Below are 23,335 nucleotides of genomic sequence, written 5' to 3' on the forward strand. Positions count from 1 at the left end.
TAAACAAGTACCTAAAGTCCCAAAAATTCAGGATGGTCACGTTGCAGCATGTGATCAACCAGCTGGAGGTAGGGGATTCTCAACCTGGAGGACGCATTCTTCCACATCCCCATTCATCGCAAACACTGTAAGTGCCTGCGTTCTGTCATCCAGGGACGGCATTGCCAACTTAAGGCCCTTCCCTTCAGTCTGAAATTGTGAGGGTATTTGCCTAATGCTTGGCCCCAGTGGCAGCACACCTACAATGCAAGGGAACCCATGTCTACCCTTACCTTTTGTCTCACATCCTAGTAAGGATGTTACTGTTCGTCTCCTTCCCTGTTTGTCCCCCACCTTTACTTTCTGTCCTCCCCCCCACACCTCCCCATCATTGCTATTATCGCACTTGCACTTTCAAAATGCCTCAAGACTTAGTAGGAACGTTATTATTCTCTTTTTTTCTCCCCTGTCTCTCTCCCTTGTCTTGATGCGATTTGAAACACCATATTGCTGTATAGGCACATTACAAATAACCAATAAATCAAAATAAATTACCTGGACTATTGGCTCATCTGGTCCTGCTCCCACTCACTGGCAACCCAGCACATGGCAGAGACCATTCTCCATCAATTATCCGAAGGGATATGTGGTGCCATCTCAGAACACACTGTTCCTGGGTGGCCAGCTCCACACGATTTTGTCTGACGACCCCCTCAGAGGAAGGATCAGTGGCTGTCCATAGCAACAGTCCGGTCAATCAAATCCCTGCTAGGCATGATGTCCTCCTGCATCCATTTGTTTCCCTTTTGCAGCCTCCAAATGCGGCCCCTAAAGGAATTCCTGTATGCCAGGTGGAAGCAGGTCACAGCCACATGGACGGAAAAGATCGCCCTCAATCAGGCATTACGCCAAGCTCGTCAATAGTGGTCGGTTCGGTCACATCTCACTGAAGGAGCCCCCTTCCAGATCCCTCATACCAGGCTATGGTCACTACCGACACTGCTCTAGTCGGTTTGGGGGCTCACAAGGACAATCTCACGCCAGAGGCCTCTGGCTCCAGGAGGAGAAGGACTTGTACATAAATGTCCTAGTAATACGGGTGGCTTTCTGGGCACACAAGTCGTTCTGGCCTCAGCTACAGAGGAAGGTGGTGCAGATCTTCACGGACACCACCACCATGTTTTACATCTGGAAACTGTGTGGGATGCACTCCCCCGCTCTATCCCTGGAATCCTAGTCCCTGTGGCACCAGGCCATTCTTCAGGACATGTTGCTTGTCCCCCTTCACCTGGCAGGTGTTAAAAATACCATTGCGGATGTTAGGCAAAGTTTGTATGCAGTACCCTTTGGGTGCACTACACAGAACTCTGACCACAGGTATAGAAAACACAACCTTTGGTATAAGCTTGTACTACACAGTTTTGGTAGTGTGTTGAGCAGCCAGGCTTATCTCAAGAGGGGTCAATGTGAGCTATAGGGGAGTTGCACAGAAATTCAGTGACAAGTATTCAAATAAACTCTTACACACAAGGTTTCTTGAATAAACAATTATTAATGTATCCGTCAGAGTAAGCCTTCTTCAGAAGGGAGCAATATAACAGTAACACTCAAATATACTTCAGAAACGCACACTTAGTTTCTAAATCAGTAAAGACCCTTTTGGGATGGGCCACAGACACAACCTACACCCTCGGGTGACTTCAATAGCTATGGTTTGGGGACATTAATATCTTATTGTTGGCATTTAGAATACTGTTAGAAGTTGGTAAAAGGAAAAAGGATTATTAGAACAACAAGAGACCACAAATATTCTTAAGTAGGCAAATACTTTTGGATCCCCTCAGTCATTCAGTATACCAGGGTAGGCCAAAGTCAATGGGCAAAAGTCTTATATAGGATGAAGCACTTCTGGTAGGTAAGTAGAAAAGTGTTTGCACAATGTTTTTAGAAGTCTTTGAAGAAAACAATCAAATGTTGGGCCACAAGCTGATTAGACTTGTGAGTAGTAGAAGATGCAAGCAACTCTACAATGAGAGGTAAGTTTTCCTTTGTATTGAAGAAAAAGTGCAGCAGATGACTTCTGTTCCTGTGCAGCTCTGCAGATCTCACTGTTCATGGGCCTCAGTCGTGGGGACAAGAGGGAGGACTTCTGGGGACTCCGGCACTGCAATGGGATGGTCACCGCTCACAACCGGCAATCTTTCAAAGAAGTGCCACTTCAGTATTTCAGCTCCTCGGGACTATCGCAAATAGCAACACCGCGGTTCCTGGCTGTCGAGATGGACTTTCGTTGCTTCTGGGGTCTTGCACTCTGTTGAGGGTGTTCAGTCTCGGTCAGTCCTGCTTCGTGGGAGTCCGCAGGATCTTCCTGGAGCTCTTGGCCAACTTAAAAGCAACGCACACAATCTGGTGTTACTCCTTGGCTATTCGGTTTCCAGCAGCAACTCTGTGGAAATACAACCAGCTCCGAGACGGATGTCCAGATGGCTTACCTTGGAGTTGATTGGTCCCACTAACTCGAGGGGAGAAGTCATCCTTGCAGAGGCTTCTCTGTAGATAGGAATTTGGAGTTTCAGCACAGCAGCAGGACTTCACCAGGCAAACCAACGGTCCAGGAATTGCAGCAGACGTCCTCTTCAAGTTCTTCTTCGGTTCCTTTGTCCAATGGTCTGCCTTCCAAGCCAAAAGCCTCGCCTTTTTATTCAGTTCTCTCCCATTCATTCCAGCCTAGCTGTCACCCAGCAGGGTGGCTGTTCTTGCCGGACGGTCAGCCGGCCAATCACTACAGAGTGCATTTGGGTCTCTTAGGAGACTAAGTAAAGGCACCTCCCTCACTACCTGCCTACCCCAGACACCCTGGAGCCAGAGGCGGGCTTCAGTCGTGAATCCTGCCAAAGGCAAAGCGAACAATTGGACCAAACCTGGTTTGGCACGCAGAGTAAATCTCAAAAAGGATCTTTCCACAAGGAAATAGCGGAAAAGAAGATCGGGTCATTTTGACAAAAATTGCGCCCTTGGGTGCTTTACTGCAGCTGCGAACACAGCCTGCGGTAAATGCACACCACGGTAGTTAAAACGAAACCACTGTCACCAGCCATTCAGAGAGAAAAGGATAACATAAAAATGTTACATGAGAAGCTAGACAAAGGGGATGCTAGGTAACCCCTACAGCCCCCTATTGTAAGATGTGTGTGCTGGGTCTAGAAAGTTACAAATGTAAGTAACGTCAATTTCACTTTACTGCTCTTGGAAACAGTAGTTTATCTAAGAGAAGGTATTTAAACCTTTGGGAAATCTGAAAGACTTCCCTGTGGCACTGCACAGAAGGTGTTGTGTGACACAATGTAAAAGATGATGCCTATGGAATTTGTCAGACTCAACAACCAAAAGAAACAGAGTTCAAAATCGCGTTAAAATACATGAGAGATTGGGAAAAAAGGTCTCACTCTCTCCAGGTTGAAAAAATCAAGTCCTCAAAATCCAGCAAAGTTGCTGGGGGTCTCTAAAGTGGAGGTAATGAGCACACTTTTGAGAATTCTCCCTAACAGCGGACTCGCTCAGCAGGGAGCTGCAGTCCTGTAACGAGTGGGAGCTGCAACGAGCGCAGGCGTCTCGCCTCTTCAGCGAGGTGGGGTCTTCCCCAGATCGACCTCTTTGCAGCAGCTGCCAAGTGCCAGAGGTTTGCCAGCGGATATTCTCAGCCGAGGAGTCTAGGGGATGCCTTCTCGTTCCTCTGGGACTGACTCGCCTTCCCTTCGATTCTGCTACTGTTACATGTGATCAACACACTCGGACATTGCCACTGCAGGATGATCCTCATCGCACCGGCGTGGCCAAGGGAGATCTGTTAATTTGGACTATCCATCTGTCGGTGAATCCGGCCATCCAGCTGCCTCCACTTCTCGACCTTTTCTCCAGAGACAATGTATGAATCCTGCACCACGACCCAGCGTCACTGAGCCTCACAGCCTCGCACCTGCAGCCCTAGAATTCGGGATCTATTCCCTGCTGCTGGAATGCAAGAAGATCCTGGTCAAGGCCAGAGCTCCCTTTACGTTGTCTTGCTACAGGCACAAATGGAAGCGTTTCACCATGTGGTGCGGGGCGCAGAGCATCATACCACTGGCGGTCATGACTCCGCAGCTCCTCCCATATCTGCTCTTGCTGGCTTGCGCTGGCCTGGTTTACGCCTCCATTAAGGTTCATCTGGCTGCAATATCCTGGTATACATGGACTCCAGGCAAGCTCTCCCCTTGGTTGCCTAGGCTTGTCAAAGAGTTCCTCAAGGGTCGCTTCAGGTTTTTTTTCCCAGTGAAGTCTCTTGGCCTGGTTTGGGAACTGAACGTGGTTGTGTAAGTTTATAGGGCCACCATTTGAACCAATGCATCATGCCACTTTGAAGTTTCTGTCGTGGAAGACCACTTTCCTGGTGGCTATCACCTCGGCCAGGCAGCTCGGGGAGATTCAGGCCCCCTCCTGCAAGCTGCTGTACTCGTCCTTCCACGCTAATAAGGTGGTGCTGCGGACTCATCTCTCCTTCATGCCAAAGATTTAATCTCAACAAGCCTTTGGTTCTTTCAGTCTTCTTCCCGCACCCTTCTACGCCTGCTAAAAGGGTGTTGCGTTCGCTGGATGTTGCTCGTGCCCTCAAGTTCTACATGGCACGCACGAAGGACATTTTTCGGAAAACGTCTCGGCTTTTTGTTAATTTCGGACCTGTGCGACACACAAAGGCCCTGCGTATGGTGGTTTATCGGCTGTATCATGCACTCTCGTCCTTGGCCAACAGACCACTTCCAGGCCGGCTGAGGGCCCACTCCACCAGGGCCATTGCAGCAACTACAGCGTTTCTCTGGTGCTCAACATCTGCAGGGTTGCTATGTGGAGGTCTACCCACACTGGGATTTCAGGGAGGAGTCCCAGGTCGGCCAAGCGGTGCTATGCAACCTGTTTGAGGCATGTCTGTTCCAGTTGTAGGTGTATTGCTTCTATGAGCCTTGCTACCTCCCGTGGTTGTGTAAATGTACTGCTGTGTAATTGTATTCATGAGCATGTGAATCCATGTAAGAACCCATGCTGGAGAAGGTACAAGTTACTTACCTGTAGCTCTTGTTCTCCTGCATGGGTCTTTCATGGATTCACATGTAAACCCTTCCTCCTTCCCCTCTCTGGCTCTTCTTGGTTCATACTGCCACTTCACATGTGTTACCAAATTTGAAGATAGCAGTCGGGGGATGGAGCTTAGGAGGATGCGTGTAATTGGCTGGGGGCCGTATGACCCAAAGGACACTGATAGGCTATAGAGGAGACAAGCAGTTTAAAGCTAAACTGCTTTCTTTTTACTGAGGATTCCCGGCCTGGCGAAGGGCAATATTTGTGAGCACGTGAATCCATGCAAGACCCATGCTTGAGAACAGGTAAGTAACTTGTAACATACTGGGGCACTGCCTACAGTTTGGAGCCTCATTGTTAGGGTCATGGCCTTACATCATTTTTCATAAAGATTACTTCAATTTAACTTTTTATTTTCTAACGCTATAGTACCATTTTTAATAAGCTCTTTTTGCGGACATTTTCTTATTGACTGTTGTGTTATGCATAATGTATATTAAAACACGCTGATACCCTAGTAAGATTTGTCCTTGTCTGGTCAGCCATTGCTACCTCTAGGTGAGCAAGACAGTCTGTTGGAAGCCATTTTGGACAGTTGTGGGCCATTTCCTCTTTCCTGGAACAGAGGATGGAGAGAAAACAGCCTAACACTTGTGTGCAATTGTCTAAAAGTTTGTTATAGAGTATTTAAATTCTAGTTTGCGACCTTAATGATATTTTAATTTAAAAATGCAGCACCCTGTCAAATATTGTGAACGGAATTCAGTTCTTCGACTCCATGTTAAAAATGTATATATATTTTGCAGGCATCTGTATACAAGATTTGCAGAGAAATGTATGATGATGCGATGGAAGATTTGCCCTTTGAAAGTCAACCAGATCTTATTGGAGACAGGTACGTTGTTATTTTTTTTCCCCATGTGTACCGAAAATTAAATATTCAATATCTTTTTAAACCTTGTGAAGAATGTTTTCTACCATACATATGGATGGATAATGGCAAAACAATTATTAGTCCTCTATTAAAGCCTAGCAAAATGTTTCTCCGATTTGCATGCGTCTCTGTTCCCTGTGGAAACTGACCATATAGACCTAATTTTCCTGATCAGAACCACCAAATTGGACAGCAGTTTGCTTATTAAACTTGTGTATGTTTGTGGTGTTTTAAAAAGTGCCACATTTATACAGGATAATTTTGTGCATATACAGAAAAGAGCATGAGGGGGGTAGGGTGTTGGGAGGGTTCAGGGAATTTGGTGTGAAGAGGCTCCCCGGTGTGTGGTAAGCTGCAGCATCTACAACATATGCCAGTCTTTATATACAATAGCATTTACTTGTATTACCAGTAATTGCACTCTAGGTTCAGGGCCAAGTCAGATCTTGCAGGTAATGCGTAACGGTAGGACGATTGTTCCACAGTTCTGGGGTGGTCACTGCCAGTCTTGGTTTACCATTTATTTTGTTATGTATGATGCAGAATTATTTTTTTCATACTCTAGCGTAGCAGCCTCAAGGGGGTATGTTTGAGGGATAGGTTTGAGGGGTATTTGGCAACTGTGTTCCAAACTGCTTTTCTTGTGATGCACAAAACCTTGAATTCACTCTGGGATTGCACAAGGAGTCAGTCAATGCAGCCTTTTGAGAACATTAACAATATAGTTGTACTTTTGGAAGGTGAAGATCAGACTAATTTGCCCCGCTTTGGATTGCCTGCAGTCTTATCAGTGTGTGTTTTAGATTTGCTACTGCAATAGCCAATTGGGCCTCTCAATCTCCAGGTCAGAGCCTGGATAATATGAATCTTGTAGTTCAGATCTATGGCCTGGAAGGTTTGGTGCTGGATCTTGAGCGGTCTGTGACAATTGCTTACTATTGTAGACTTTAGTACAGAAGCTGAAAGGTTATGGTCAAAGATGGTCCCTTGGCCCTACTCCTACCCCCACCTGCGAGGCTAAGAACCTTGAGGTCATCTTTTGCACCACACTTTCCTTCTCCGTCCGCATCTCTGATGTCTCTAAAAAGTCAAACTTCCTGCTGTAGCCCCTCAGAAGTAATCTGCCTTTCCTCTCCTTCCCCCAAAAGCTCACCATCTCCCAAGCTCTGGTTCTCTGTAGGTTGGACTACTGTAACAGCCTCTTTCTCAATCTACCTGCATCTACTCTCCGCCCTCTGAAACTAAGCCAGAACAGGATTGCGAGACTTGCCCTTGGCCTCAAACCCTGGGATCGTATCGCTCGAGCTCTGAAATCCCTCCGTTGGCTCCCAGTGGATGCAAGGATTAAATTCAAAACCCCTCTGCATTGTCCACAAGGCTTTCTGGTGCCTGGGTCCAAAATACCTTCAGCTATCCCTCCGAAAATCTCGAGCTCTTTGCTCCTCTACCTCCAACTCCCTCGGGGTCAGTCGTTTTTCAAAGAAATGAACTGGGGGTAGATCAGTCTTCGGCTGGGGCCTCCCTCTGGAACAGCCTCCCTGCCACTCTAAAACTTGAGGAGAACCATCTTGGTTCCGGAAGCACCCCAAGACCGTCCTCTTTGCTTCTGCCTCTGCTCCTCCTCTCCCCTGCTGATCTCTTCTCTCTCTTCCCGGGTGCACCTGGCCACCGTCTGTACTCCGGGCCCAGGTACCTGCTCACCCTCCCGCACTGCCTTTGGGCCACCCCTTGCACTGGGGTCTGTATCTGTACCCATACAGCCCCCCTTTTTCTTCCTGCACTTAACAGACTTACCCTGTCTGCTTCCGTAAACCCAGCACTTGGCACTTGCTGGCTGCACTACCACTGTTTGTTGCCTTTATTATTTATTTATTATTTATCTGTTTCTCCTTTGCTCCGCACTTTCAACTTCTCCCCCTTCTATGCACTTTTCCCCTCCCCCTCTCCCATGCACTTGTGCGTTCTCAATGTCACTGGGCCTAGTAAGATCGTTGTTTTGTTCTCCTCTGTTCCCCCTCCCCTCCCTTGCCTTGTCGCTCTCTGAAACACTTGCGTACGAGCGCAATAGAAATAAAATATCAATCTCAATATCAAAGCAGCTTCAGGCTATTCTGACTGAAATCTGTACCGCGCAGAATGATCAGCCATGTCTTTGATATGTCACTTGCTTGGGCGTTGCCACACAGTAGGATCTCTTTGCCCAATGGAGGTGGCTGTCTGATATCCAGGATTTCATGGTCGATGGGTATAGAAAGCAAAACTGGGGAATTGTTGTCTAGCTAAAATCATACTTGCCTATCAGTGACGTAGATATTGTAGGTGATGTTAAACTGGTCAAGAATTTCAGTTAGCGAGAACATGTAGACATTGAAAAGCTGTGGTGTGCGCTGAATCCTGGGAGACTCTTGACATCCAAGCCTATCACCTTTATGTGCAGTTACCCCATTTCTCCAGCTCTGGATCTTTCATAGATTCACGTGCTGTATGGATATTCCCCATCAGGCTGGGTATCGTCAGTAACATAGAGCAGTTAATTTAAAGAAATTAAAACTGCAGTCACTTTAGTGCTCTAGTAGTCTTGTTGTAGGTCATATTGCCCACAACCAATGGAAAGAGCTCCCTAAACTCCACACCTGGAGGCCATCTTCATATTCTTTACTGCACATTGTGTTGGAAGGCCTCAGAGAAATCTCTCTAAATTCTTCGTTTTCGTCTACATTTTGAAAAAGTAATTTGATTGCACGTTTTCCTGAATCCCCAGCTCCACTGTCTTCTGAGGTTGCTCCGGTTGCCGGGGCCTTTAGATCGTGTTAGAGAGAATTCTCAGAAATGTGCAAATTCCTCTCTACCTTAGAGGCCCCAGCACTTTTTCTGGACTCTAGGGCTTTTTAATTTTTAACCTGGAGAGAGTGAGACCTTTTTCCCACTCATATATTTTTCTGTGATTTAAACTGTTTCTTTTGGTTATGGAGTCTGATAAACTCTGTAGGCGGCATCTTTACATTGTGACACACAGCACCTTCAGTGCAGCGACACAGGGAAGTCTTAGATTTCCCAAAGGATTAAATACCTTCTCTTGGTGAAAAGACGGTTTCCAAGAGAAGTGAAATTGACTTTACTTGCAGTTTGTAACTTTCTAGACCCAGCACACACTATTTTACAATAGGGTGCTGGAGGGGTTACTTAGTATCCCCTTTGTGTAGTTTCTCATGTATCATTTTTGTTACCCTTTCTACAGTTAATGGCTGGTGGCAGTGGTTTACTTTTTCCTACCATTGTGTTTCTACCATGGGTTGCAGTTGCAGTAAAGCACCCATGGGTTCCCATTTGGTCAAAATGGCCCTGGTCTCTTTTTTCGCCATTTCTTGTTGGGAAGGTCCTTTGTTCGTTTTGTCTTTGGCAGGATTCACCAGTGAAGCCTGCCTCTGGCTTCAGCGTATCTGGCAGGGGCAGAAAGTGAGGGAGGTGCCCGAAACTCTGTTAATCCCCTTGGTTAGAGGAATGCACCCAAATGTGATGGCTGGCTGACTGTCCTTGGAGGACAGCCACCCTGCTGTGTGATTGACAGCTTGGCTGCGAATGAATGGGAGCGACCTGCATAAAATGTGAGGCTTTTTGGCTTGGAAGGCTGAGTCGACCACTGGAAAAATGAATCCGAAGAATAACTTGGAATAGACGCCTGCTGCATCTCCTGGACCGTTGGTTTGCTCGGTGAAGCCCTGCTGCAGTGCTGAAGCTCCGAATTCGCCTCAATTAGGGAAGCCCTGCAAAGGACTCCTCCTCCCTTTGGGTTGGTGGGACCAGTTGACCCCAAGACGAACTCATCTGGAAATCCTCTCGGAGCTGGCTGTACTTCCATTGCTGCTTCAGGAACCAATTGCCAGGGAGAGGAACACCAGAATAGAGTGTGTCACCTTTAAGTCGGACCTGAGCTCCAGGAAGATCCTCCGGACTCCCATGAAGCAGGACTGACAAAGCCCGAGCCACCTCAACCGAGTGCTGGACCCCAGATGTGAGGAAAGTCCATTAAGTTATCCGAAAACCACGGTGGTGGTGTTTTTGAGTGTCTCGTAGCTGAAACCGCGACGTGCCGCTGATCTGAAGTTTGCCCATTGCTTCCGCCGACCTTCAATTCGTAGTGCAGGAGTCCCCAGATGTCCACCCTCTTGTCCACACGACTGAGGCCCAGGAACAACAGCATCTGCAGACCTACACAGGAACCAAAGCCAGCTGGAACCAATTTCTTCAAACCAAAGGTATTGTAAAACTAAGGGGACTTACCTATTGTTGTCTAGCCTTGCTAGGTCTCAGTTGAGACATGTCTTCGTTGCTTTTGCAGAGTTCCTTGCAGCTTTTCCCCTCACAAGCCCCCCAGCTTGTGGACCTACAGTAATTTCCTTTTCTACAAAGACTTTTGAAACATTGTGCAAGACTTTTTACTTACCTGCAAGAAGTGCTTCAGCTCACTTAGACTTTTGCTCAATTAACATTGGCTCTGCTGGCTCCCTGAAAGACTCTTCTAGCCTCTGACTTTGTGCTTTAACTATCCCTCAACAAAAGTCACACATTATATAACTTGTGTATCTGGGAAAAGGTTCATTTACTTTGCATTGGGGGGGAAAGGAGGTTCAAAAAGTACTTACCTGCTTAAGAATATTTATTAGCCATTGTTTTATGCCCTAGACCTTTTCTTTGACACCAAACTCAGTATTGCTCTAAATGTACCAGTGATCTAGTTATTTAAGTCACCTCAGGGTGTAGGAAGTGTCTGTGTGCCATCCCAAATGGGTATCTACTGATTTACAGAAACTGAGTGTGTATTTTGAAGTATATTTTTGTGTTACATATATTTGCTCCCTTCTAGAGAAATATTATTCAACTGAATGTTAAATTAATAAATAATTGTTTAATCAAGAAACCTTGAGTGTAAGTGTTTATTTGGATACTTGTCACTGTGAATCTCTGTTACAACCCTACAGCTCACAATGACCCTTCTTGAGATGAGCCTGGCTGCTCAGTGCCTACCAACTTGTGTAGTACATGCTTATACCAAAGGTTGGGTTCCTATTGCCACTCAAAATGGCCCTCGTCTTCTTTTTTTGCCCTTTCTTGTCGGTTTCTTCTTGGCTTTTACTCTGAATCAGCTTTGAGTCCTTTGTGTGTTTTGCCTTTGGCGGGCTTCAGTGTGCCTGCGTGAAACCAGTTCCAATTGGCCAACTGGCTGTCCTGGAGTACAGCCATCCTGCTGTGTGATTGACAGCCTATGGCTGTGAATTAATGTGAACTTGCATAAAAGAGGTTTTTGGGACTAGCAGACTCGACCACTGGAGGACAACAACCGAAAGAGAAGACGAGAGAAGATGCCAGTTGTACCCTCCTAGACCGCAAAGTGCCTGGTGAAGCCCTGCAGCTGTGCTGACTCAGTTTTTTTAATCGACCGACCGGGAAGACCCGTACGGGACAACTTCCTCTGTTAGGCTGGTGGGACCAACTAGCCTCAAGACCAACTCTATTTTGGCGCAACCCCTTGCTGTGACTTTCCAAGACTGCAGGAATGCACTCCGACCATCTAGGAGTGCATTTCCTTACAAAGTACTAAACCGGCTAAAACTTATTGGGCATCCAGAGAACCCTACAGAAGCAGGAAATACCTTTCCAGAGTCCCCTCACCAGAGTCCAGGACTGAGGGATCAAGGAACTTCTAACCAGAGCTGTCCTTTCTTCTTTGGCGCTGAGAAAAAGGCTCCAAAACCACAATGATCCGCTGAATCTCGAGGAATCCATTGCTGCAGAGTCCCTCTCTCGAGTGCTGCCGCAGGAGCCTGCCAGACGCCCTCCCGCTCGTCACCACGACCAAGGAACAAAAACAAGGGTATGCTACATTGCAACCAGAAGGCATCCAGGTACTGTGGGGCTTGAGATACATTATCCTTTTGCCATTTGGGGTGCTGCCTACCTTTTTGGAGTGCTATTTAACCCTACTCTGAGTTGACCTTAAACTCACTTGGACTGGCCTTCCAGCTTGTTCTGCTTCAAAGTGACTACTCTTGAGTTGCTATGATTTCTTTTTTAACACGATTTAAGAACACTTTTTCTAAGAAGGATCAGCATTTTATTTTATTTATTTGGTTTTGTATAGCGCCGAGCGGCCCTAGGGCATCGTAGCGCTTGTTACAGAGTGCTTGTTGATTACAGAAATTAGTTGCATACAGGATATGCAGTGTGTTTGGTATGCTTGCATAGTGGTGCAAACGTAAGAGGCAAGTTACAGGTTAATTAGTAGGTTACAGTTGATCATGGTCTGAGTTCAGCTTAAGTACATATGCAGAGTCGTTAAACAGTTTTGTTTTGAGCCTTTTTCTAAACACAGTATAGGATTTTTCATTTCTTAACGCTGTGGAGTGTGTTCCAATTTTTTGGGGGTAGATGTTGGAAACTGGCACCACCCGCTTTGGATCTTTTGACTGGTGGGATGATGATCTGGTTGGGGAGGTGGGTTCTAATAGGTCTAGAGGATGTGCAGGGGGTGATTCTTTCGGATAGGTAGGGGGGAGTGTTGAGTAAGAGGCATTTGTGGGTGATAGCTAGTGTTTTGAAGAGAATGCGCTCTTTGATAGGGAGCCAGTGTGCTTCTTTTCTTGCTTGAGATATGTGCTCACTTTTGGGGATACTGAGTGCAGCTCTTAGGGTGTTGTTTTGCGTTACTTGTAGTTTGTGTATGTTTTTGGCAGATGTGCCCAGGAAGAGTGCATTGCAGTAATCCAGTTTGGTGCCGACAGTGGCTCTGGCAATGTATAGGCAGTTTTGTATTGTTAGGAATGGTTAGACTGCGTTAATGATTTTAGTGGCGAGTGCTGCAGACGAGGCTATGGCATTCACCTGTCAGGTAATGGATAGGGAGGAGTCGAGATATACCCCTAGTGTTTTAACTGCTGACGATACTATAATAGTAGTGTTGTCGACAGTGAAGGAGTTGTAGTGCGGTGATAGTTTGTTTAGCGTTTGTTTGGTGCCTACTACAAGGATCTGTCTTGTCTCCATTGAGACAGTCAGTTTGCTGCCATCCAGGTTTGGATTGTAGTGTAGATGTTAGGGTAGCTGCATCTTGTTCATAGATGCCGCTGAGTGGGATTAAGACTTGTGTGTCATCAGCATAGTTGGTGTAGGCTATGTTTAGACTGTCGAGGTCATTGAATAGTGGGAGGGTAAAAATGGTGTAGAGAGTGGGTGCCGTGCAAGAGCCTTGTGGAACTCCACAATGAATGGTAGTGGGTTGGGCAGAATCGGAGAACACTCTCATGAGTCTACCACAGAGGAAACAGTCAATCCATGCTGTAGCTTCAGGGGAAAAATGGGTCGCATTTTTTAGTTGCTTGCCTAGAATATCATGGTTAACGAGGTCGAAAACTACGGACAGGTCTAATAAGTGCCGGTTTCCCTTTATCCATGATGTCTCGGAGTTGAATTTTTAGATCAAGTAGGGCGGATTCTGTGCCATGACCAGGGCGGAATCCAGATTGTCTATTGCCGAAGATTTTATTTTCTTCTAGGAATTGTTGAATCCGAGGCCTCTTTAAGACAGTTTGGGACGTTGTTGGAGTTCAAGGAGGCATTGATAAAGGTTTTGAGAAAGGAGGCTAGGGTTTCGGTGCACTCTTTGACTAGTTTGGCGGGGCATGCATCGCCTTTGCAGTTGGAAGGTTTGTGTTTGTTTTTTTTACTATTTCTATTACCTCGGATGTTGTAACTTCCCTGAATGTGGGTTAGTCTTGATTTCAGTGTGGGGGGAGAGATTAATGAGATTGGAGAGGTTTTTGTGGTGTTCCTGGATCTTGACCTGTAGTTTTTCAATTTTACTTAGTAAAGCTGTTTGCGCACTAGTGCACAAGGCAGCGTCTTTGGTGATTTCTGGCGATTTGGTGGCTGGGATGGAGAGTTCTCTATATATAGCGAACAATTCTTTGGATTCGGAGGTGGCATTAGTGATTCTGTTGTTGTAAGATGATTTGGAGATGTTATGGCTTTTTTTTATAGGTGGCGGCAATGGCTTTGTAGGCTGATAGCATGGTATCATGAGGGGGGCCTAGCCAATTCTTCAAGGCTTTCCGTTTTTGTGATCAGAGTTCTTTGAGTTCATTGGTGAACCATGTGTTATATTTATTTTAATTTTTTTGGCTTTTTTGTTCTGTAGAGGTGCAATGGTTCCAATGGCGGATTCCATGATGGAGTTGTATGCGATTGCGAGTACTGTGGGGACAGTGGAGGTGGGGCGAAGGAGAGGTGGTATTTCTAAGAGAGGGAGGATGTTCTCCTTGGTTAGGTTTCGGGCATTCCTGGCTAGAGCCTCAGGGATGGGAGCGTTAACTTTGGTTGTGTTAGTGCGCGTGGGAATAAGGAAGTGGATGAGGTGGTGGTCAGACCAGCATACAGGGGTGTTAGAGCTGACATCTGCTTGGCAGTTGTGGTCAATTACACAATCAATTGTGCGACCTTTGCAGTGTGTAGGTGTGAGGTATCTTTGCTGGAAGCAGAGTTCAGCGAGAGCTAAGGCTAGGTCTTTGGCTGGTTTGTCTTTAGGGTAATTGAGGCCCAGATTAAGGTCACCTTAAACGAGTATTTTTGAAGAAGTTTTGATGTTGTCACTTGCAAGGTGCATAAGGTTGTCGTGGAAGTTGGCTATGGGGCCTGGAGGGCGGTAGACTAGGTGGATGGTGATTGTTATTATGGCTGATGTGGCTATCTTGATTGTGAGGCAGTCAGCATTTTCACCAAGGTTTGAGGCAGTTTCTCTTATGGTCAAGGAGTCTTACTATGAAGGCTACGCCTTCACCTTTGGTTGTAGTTCTATCTTGTCTGTAGATCGAGTGTCCTTGTGGGAGTGCTAAAGTGATGGCTGGTCCTGATGCTTGGTGTAGCCAGGACTCTGTGATGGCCAAAATGTCTAGGTCTAGATTTGTTATGATGTCAAAGAATTCCGTGGTGTGTGCTGGGAGGGATCTTGCGTTAATGAGTGCACATTGTAGGTGAGTGAGTTCAGATGGTTTGGAGGATGTATTTAGAGTGGGTGCAATGCTTGCTGTAGTGGTGGTGCTAGGTTGTGTGGGTTGGTGTGGGATTTCAGTGGTAACATTCGTGGTTGTTGTAGTGGTGCTGGTGTTTGGTGAGCTGTGTGGGGTGAGGTGTGGTTCTGAGGGTAGCATGTGGGGCAGTGTTCTGAGGGATGGTGGGGGGTATGGTTTGGGAGGGTTGTCGTGAGCATAGCCTGAGGAGCTGGTTTCTGCTGTTGACTGGTCTGGGGCGTGTGAAGAGGGTGGTGATGTTGGGTCGGGTTTTACTGGTTTTGACTGTCACTTCGGAGTATGCCGGTGGTGTGGATGTCATGTTTTGTGTTGTGTGAATGAGGGGAGGAATAGTGTGGGTGGAATGTAAGGCATGTTGGAGTGAGTAGTGGTAGCCATGTTGTGAAGCAGAGAGACGTGCTTGGGCATGGGAGTGAGGTGGTAGGGCAGGAGAATTTATAGTGCGAGTGTGGGCTATCCAGGGAGGTGGGAGTTGGTGATAATGGCAGTGGCTCTGACAGAGGGGAGAGCGGGGCAAAATCACCATGATGGAGTCACTAGGCATGGTGTGTAACCCGTAGGAGAATACATAGGTGGAGGGTACTGGCGTGGTATAGGCGGGAGTAAAGTCATGGGAAAGAGTTGAAGGCTGGTGAGTCAGCTAACTTCAGGTAGTTTAGCGGCAAGAGTTAGCGAGCATCAGCACTTTGACTTTGCCCATTGACTTTGGCTGTCCTGGTTCCCTAAAGGCCTCCTTCTGAACCTATGGCTTTGGCATTGTGTGTTCCCTTACAGGTTTTAATTGTTGAACACTCTTAATGCTCGGATAAAAGACTTCCTGCATCCCTTTGGGAGAATGTAACTGTTTTTTATAAAATATCAGTCTGTTCTGATCTAACCCTAACCTATCCCACCTTAAAAACTCAATACTGCAAAGGTGATGCAAAATAAGTGTTATACTGACCTCAAATGACGTCACTCCCGGGTGGTGGAAAATGTGTAACATATGAATGAATTACTCACCTACTTAATTAATCACTTTTTCAATTGAATCCTAACTGAGAATCAATGTTGCAGCTAATTACTGCTTTTTAAAGAATGTGTTAAATATCTTTGTGTATAAATAAATACATAATAGTTATATAACTTTTGTGTGTGTTTAATTGGATACTGGTATTTACTGGTTTCATTGCACAGCTCTGCAGCTCACATTATTCCTCTTAAGATAACACTGCCAACTTGTGTAGTACAGGCCTATATTAAAAGGTGGGTGTTAGAGAGAATTCTCGGAAATGTGCTTGTTTCCCTTCACCTTAGAGACCCGCAGCAACTTATCTGGATTTTGAGGACTTGTTTTTTTCCCCTGGAGAGAGTGTGAGCCTTTTTCCCACTCTCTCAGGTATTTTGATGTGTGTTTTACTCTTGTGTTCTTTGGTTATGGAGTTTTAGATAACCCCATAGGCATCATCTTTTTATTGTAGTCACACAGCACCTTTTAGAGCAGTGGCACAGGGGTGTCCTTTTCCTGTTCCCCAGATAATGTAAAGTTAAATTGACTTTACTAGTCTTTTTTTAAATTCATAGACCCAGCACAAACTATCTTTCTATAGAGTGCTGGAGGGGTTACTTAGTATCCCCTATGTCTAAACACTCTTGTAGCTGTCAAAAGCTACCCTTCACTATTGAAATGGCTGGTGGCAGTGGTTTTATAACTACCGACCGTGAACACCGGTAGCTAAAAATCGGAGCCGGCATGTTTTTCAATATGGCGCCCAAAACCCCTCTGAAAAAACAGACACTGGTCATCTTTTTTCGCATGTTTCTTTGTGGAAAGGTTCTTCTGGTGTTTAACTCTGCGCACCAAACCAGGTTTGGTCCCTTTTTTCGTGAGCCTTTGGCGGGCTTCAGGACAGAAGTCCGCCAATGGCGTCTGAGTGTCTGAGGTGGGCAGGAAGTGAGGGAGGTGCCCGAAACTCCCTGTACTTGGTCTCCTAGGAGACACAAATGCACTCTGTAGTGATTGGCTGGCTGACAGTCCGGCAAGGACAGCCACCCTGCTGGGTGAGTGGCAGCTAGGCTGAAATGAATGGGAAAAAACTATTTAAAAGGCGAGTCTCCAGGACTGGAAGGCAGTCGACCACTGGAACAAAAGAACCGAAGATGAGCTGGAAGAGGACGACTGCTGCAACCACTGGACTGTTGGTTTGCCCGGTGAAGCCCTGCTGTAACCCCGAATTGCCAGATCTCTAATCGACAGAGAAGCTCCTTCAAGGACGGCTTCTTCCTTTGAGTTGGTGGGGCCAATCAACTCGGCAAACGCCTGGAGACCATTCTCGGAGCTGGTTAAGGTCAACCGGGGGAAGGATACCAGTTTGTGTTTGGAAGCCACAGCTACTTGAGCTGAAGTGACACCATTTTGTTTGCTCCAACGACGATCCCGTGCAGGAGTCCCCCAACGTCCTCCCTCTTGTCCTCACGACTGAGGCTCAGGTACAGCAAGACCTGCAGGACCTGCCAGGAACCAACGTCTTCAGCTGCATCTTTTTGCTCCACTTAAAGGTACTGTGCCATACGGTTGAGAGGTCCTAACTCTCACGGTGGAAGTTCGTGAAACTTTGCCAAACTCGCGGGCCTAATCAGATTCTGAGCCAGCATATCTTTCTTTATCGTCTGAACTACTTCTAAAAACTTTAACAAAGACTTCTCCATTTCTACCAGAACTGTGCTGTCGTATCCAAGAACACTAGACTATTGACTTTGGCCTGGCCTATTGAATTGAACTGACCCTCCTGGTACATTGAACCTTTGAATTATTTTGAAGTGTTTTCTAACCCTTTGTACAAACGTATGCGTTTTATTCCTATTTAAAAGTACTGGAATTCCAAGATGGCCACCGGCACAATGTAGACGTGCCGATGGTGCTCTCCGGAACCCGGCAGTAAAAAGGGTGCCCAGCACCCCTGATGCGTCGAGAAGCCCGCTGGCGGACTGTGGCGGCCCCGGAAGGGGGCCGGAGGAGAAGCGCCACCACGGCCAGGAGCTGACTGTGGATCCCCGAGCGAGGACCCGTAGCCAGGTGGGGGACGGGAGGAGCGGTGGAAACCCTCCCCAACAGCAGTACATCCAGAGGCAGGGAAATGCCACGAGGCGGGCTCCAGCCTGGAGAGAAGGCACGACCAGAGGACGAGCAGACCCTGCCCGGCATCCACAGGGCGGAGAAGTTGGTTACTGTCACCTGACGTGGAAGTGAGGAGACGGTGGTGCCCCTGGGCATAGGATCGAGGAGACCCTGGGAGCCGGGAGATGCCCGAGCAGGAAAGAAAGGGCGGGGGGGGTCCCCGCCCCGGTCCCAAGAGCACAGCAGCATTCCCGCTAACATTCCGGAGGTAGCGACGGGGGAAGCCTCACTTCGTCGGCAGCGGGGAACCTGCGTGTGAGAGGGAGGAAGAAGGGGAGTGAAGCCCACACGGCGAGATCTGCGACACCAGAGCAGCCCGGCAAGGCATACAATGGGCCAGCTCCAGAGGCTGGGCAGAAGGGCCTGTCAGGCATCGGGAAGTAGGAGGCCAAAGAGGAGCAAGGCAACCCCCACAGCCCAAGATTGGCACTGGAGAGAAAGAAGGGCAGAGGCCCCTCCGTACTCATACCGGAGCACACCTGGGAAGAGGAGGCTGCAGGGGGAGCCAGTACCGGCAGTACTGAGGGGAAGCCGAGCTGTGGCAGCCTAGCCGGAGTCCCATATGAGGCAGGAGAAGACGGTGAGTGCAGGGGAAATAGGATACCGCCCGAAAGCTGGGATTCCTCATAACAGTGAGCACATACAGGTGCAGATTGCAGCGGGGTGGAGCCCAGTAGCACCCAAACGAGTGCCCCCCTGCAGCTTATGGAAGGGAAGGAAGACCCTCTTTTGAGGGGTGCAGTGAGGGCAGGAAGACTTGGGTCCGGGAATACCCAATCATACAAAACATAACCCTCACCTTGGCGAACATCCAAAACTGGGCTGGCGCATAGAGTGGAGGCAAAACGGGGCCTGACGGACGCGCAGGGGAAGCCACCCGAGAGATCGGGCTCGGATGAGTCAAGAAGCAAAGCGAGGACATCGGACCGGCAAGGCACAAACGGAGGCAGAACCTACAGAGAATCAGGAGGAGTGAGGACAGGGCCAGAGACCTAAGCGGAAAGGAGTGAGGCATCATTACCCGGGCACTGGGGACCTGGATAAGGACTAACTTGAGTAAGCGAGAGACATGACTACGAAAACCAAGGGATAGGGCGGAATTGGGCCCCAGAGCTCAAGTGACACACTAGGTACCCTTCATTCCTTGTGGCCTACTCAGGACGTTAGGGAAGGAGCCAAGAACAGTCAAGAAGGGAAGATGGACCGCACAACCTTGGAAGGTGGGGAAGGGCAGGCCCCGATGGCGAAACAGGATTTCCTGGGGGAAGTGCACATACTGCAAGCCAACCCCCCCAAAACATTCCAGGACCAATTCCAGCTCATGCGGCAGACTTGAACGGGGGTGATTAGGCAGGATGTGCGACAATAGGGGAAAGGACTGACCTCCTGGAGAAGGGTCTACAAGACGTGGACAAGGAAACAACCGCCAACAGTGAGGCCATAGAGAGACTAGATGTAGCCACCCGGAATCTAGAAACCCAAATTGAAGATTTGGAAAACGGATACCGCAGGATCAACATCAGGGTGAAAACGTTGCCGGAAACGGTAAATGATAAGGAACTGAAAGAGGAAATGGAGGCCATCTTTGCAGAGATTCTGGAACAAGAGACCCCAGACAAGATTGAACTGGACCGCGTACACAGGTTGGGAAGACTGCCCAAAGGCGCAGCAGCAAGTCCAAGGGATGTGCTGGCTGCCTTTACTAGATACGCCGAGAAGGAAGCGGTCTTTCGGACGGCACGGAAACTGGAACCGATCTTGTATAAGGGCCAACAAATAGCCCTCGATCAGGACCTGGCAAGCAGCACACTAGTAAAGAGGAAACAGATGGGAAACGAGAAAGGCATTAGATATAACTGGACATTCCCATTCGGCTTGGTGTTTGAATGGGAAGGAATTCAAAAATGCATCACCACGGCACAGGAAGGAGCTGACGTACTGCAAATTGACCTAGAGGAAACCCCCGCACGGAACGGTTCTCAAACAAGTGATCACAGACCCAGATCGAGACCGTGGGAGTGGTCAACAGTGGGTGAGAAAAGGAGCAGTTTCTGAGGCAAGTCCTGACGATACCGGAAGAGAAAGCATGGGGTCATATCATTCTGATGGGGGACCTTAGCATAACCTGGGACAGGGAGCAGGATAGGTCTGGGAGCCTTGGTAGAGGCGTGGAGCGGTGATGTCTGCGGATCTAAGAGACAGCATTGGGAGGGCGGGACTACGGGATGCCTGGTGGGAGCTGAATGGGGATGAGGAGGTCTATACTTTTCTATCGGGAGTACACAGGTTTCAGTCATGGATTGATTACATTTGGTTATCAGCGGGCCTGGTGGGCCAGATTCGTGATGCACAAACGGGCCCTATTGGAATAGCAGGCTATAAGACTGTGGCCATTCACATGGAACTGGGGTGCAAGGACAGAGGTGTGTGGGGTTGGAAATACCCAAAGCCCCTACTTAGGGATCCTGTAATTGGAGAGGAAATGAAAGGGAAAATTAAAAACTTCTTCACAGATAACAAAAAAGGGGATACGAAGGAAGAAACAAGGTAGGACGCCTTTAAACACTCTTAATTCAAAAGGAATCCCGGTAGTTAGTGGTCCACTCCAAACCTGAAACTCAACAAACTACTCTGTCTATACCCGGGAGGGAGACACGTAAATATATATGAGACAGAGCTCAAGGGGCAGGTTGTACACTGAACTCTACAAGTAATACAATTTATAAATCTTTAATATAGTACACATATACACGTTAGACAATGTCCTGGGTATGTACAGGATTAGAATAATTGATCTTATCAAATACTAACCAGAAACTGAAGTACATTGTCATTTGTCTGTTGAATGTACTATAGATTTATGTGTCACCAGACCATTTGATGGGAATGGACGAAATCCTTGTTTTTTAGTTGTTCTTAACCATAACTGTATGATGGTGTTGATTTGTTGAGTGATTCAGAATTTTTTATGTGTACTATATCAAAGATTTAGAAGTTTTATTACTTGTAAAGTTCAGTGTACAACCTGCCCCTTGAGCTCTGTCTCTTATATATATTTACGGGACGCCTTTAAAGCCACGCTCAGGGGGGAATTAATAGCAGTATCAGCGCAGAGGTTGAAACAAATGAGGCCGTTGGAGGAACAACTTGAGGCTGAGGTAGAGGCGGCTAGACAAAAGGCTGGGTCGACCCCGACTAGATACTTCATGATGGAATACAGGAGGGCAATTGGAAGTCCTCCGAACTACAAAGACAGAGGGAGCACTACTCTCCGTCTGTCAAAAATTTTATGCCAAAGCAAACAAGGCAGACGCGCTTCTGGCACGTCTACTGAGGGGTGCGACTTCGAAGAATGCCATCACGGCCTTAAAAACGAACGATAACGGGAGCGGGTCACACGGTCCGAGGACATTCAAGAAACTCTGGCAGAATTCTGTTAATCCCTCTACGCATCACAAAACCCCCAGCCCCGTACACAAGCAGAGTTCCTGGAGAGAGTAAAGCTGCAATAGATTGGGAGGGAGGCGCAGAAGGCCCTTAACCGGGAGATCTCAGAGGATGAAGTAAGAAGGGTAATGGGGAATCTACTGCCAAATAAGGCCCCGTGCCCAGATGGCTACACCGCTACCTTCTATAAAACATTCACAACCGCCCATATCCCACACCTGACATCCCTCTTCAACACATTCAGGTCAACAGGCAAGATAGCTCCATCCATGGAGGAAGCCAAGCTAACCCTTATCCTTAAGCCCAATAAAGACCCAGAGTTGAGGACATCCTACCGGCCCATTGCACTGATAAATGTCGATGCCAAGATGTACACAAAGATCTTGGCAAATATGCTAGAAACGTACTTCCCGGACTTGGTCCATCCGCATCAGACAAGTTTTATTTGAGGCAGGCAAACGGCGGACATCAGGAGGGTGGCGCACCTGGTGGAAAAGGTACAAAAAACGGACACTCCCGCTGTCCTATTGGCATTGGACGCAGAAAAGGCGTACAACCGTGTGGAGTGGTCCTTTCTATTTCGGGTGATGCAGCAGATGGGTTTCGAAGGAGAGTACCGGACAATGGTTCGGGCAAACTATCAGACACCATCGGAGTGGCGGTGAACGGCACACTATCAAGGCCCTTTAGGCTGAGCAGAGGGACAAAACAAGGATTCCCACTCTCCCCGATGTTATATGCACTTTATCTAGAGCCCCTCCTACATGCGATAAGGGAGACGGAAGGGATACGGGGCATCCCGTATGGGGGGAGGGGGCAGCAAAAAGTAGCAGCGCTAGCCGATGACCTGCTGCTCATCTTGACGACACCAATTGAGTCTCTCCGGGCAAGTAGAACCCTGCCTGAGGAATTTGGGGAGGTCTCTGGTCTGAGGGTGAATATTAGTAAATCTGAAATACTAAGCTTAATTCTGAAGGCAGGGGAACGGGACGCTCTGAGGGCAAGCACCCCTTTTGTGTGGAGTCCAGGGGGAATTAGATACCTTGGGGTGAGAAGCACGGCGAACCTCGCGGGTTGGTACGCGCCCAACTATCCCCCACTGTTGAAGGACATTAAGCAGGACTTTCACAGGTGAAGGAACCTCTGGGTCTCATGGCTGGGTCGACTAGCCGCAATGAAAATGGTCACTTTCCCATGGTGGTTGTACCTATTCCAAGCGATACCCCAAGAGGTGCCAGCAAGCCTCTTCAGGGAGTTAAAAACCCTGACCAACAAATTTATATGGGAGGGAAAAAGAGTGAGGGTTAGTAGGAACCTGATGGTGGCACCTAAACAGAATGGGGGACTGGCGTTACCAAACTATCAACAGTACTACGAGGCTGCGCAATTGCGGGTAATTAGAGAATGGCTTCAGGAAGGGGAGAGAGTGCAAAATAAGCAGTGGTTTAAAATGGATAGGGCGGTCACACATCACAATCTAGCGGAAGTCCTGTGGCTACCGAAATATTGCAGGCCAAAGCATCTATATAAAAGCTCCATAACCAAACTAGTAGCTGATAACTGGGACAAGCTAGTGAGAAACAAGGGGATAACGACATTTCCATCTCCCTTCACACCCATCTTCAA

General features: G+C 47.7%; 1 protein-coding gene across 1 annotated transcript in view; it reads left to right on the top strand.

The window, feature by feature from the left end:
* OGA (O-GlcNAcase) overlaps positions 1–23,335 on the top strand; it is an 867,474-nt gene that overhangs the window by 708,755 nt on the left and 135,384 nt on the right. The window contains exon 13 of the mRNA XM_069611624.1: positions 5,898–5,986. Coding sequence (XP_069467725.1) covers positions 5,898–5,986 — 89 coding nt within the window. The remainder of the gene's footprint in view (positions 1–5,897; positions 5,987–23,335) is intronic.

The sequence above is a fragment of the Ambystoma mexicanum genome, chromosome 8 (assembly GCF_040938575.1).
Source record: "Ambystoma mexicanum isolate Mex_15411 chromosome 8, UKY_AmexF1_1, whole genome shotgun sequence".
Classification (NCBI taxonomy): Eukaryota; Metazoa; Chordata; class Amphibia; order Caudata; family Ambystomatidae; genus Ambystoma; species Ambystoma mexicanum.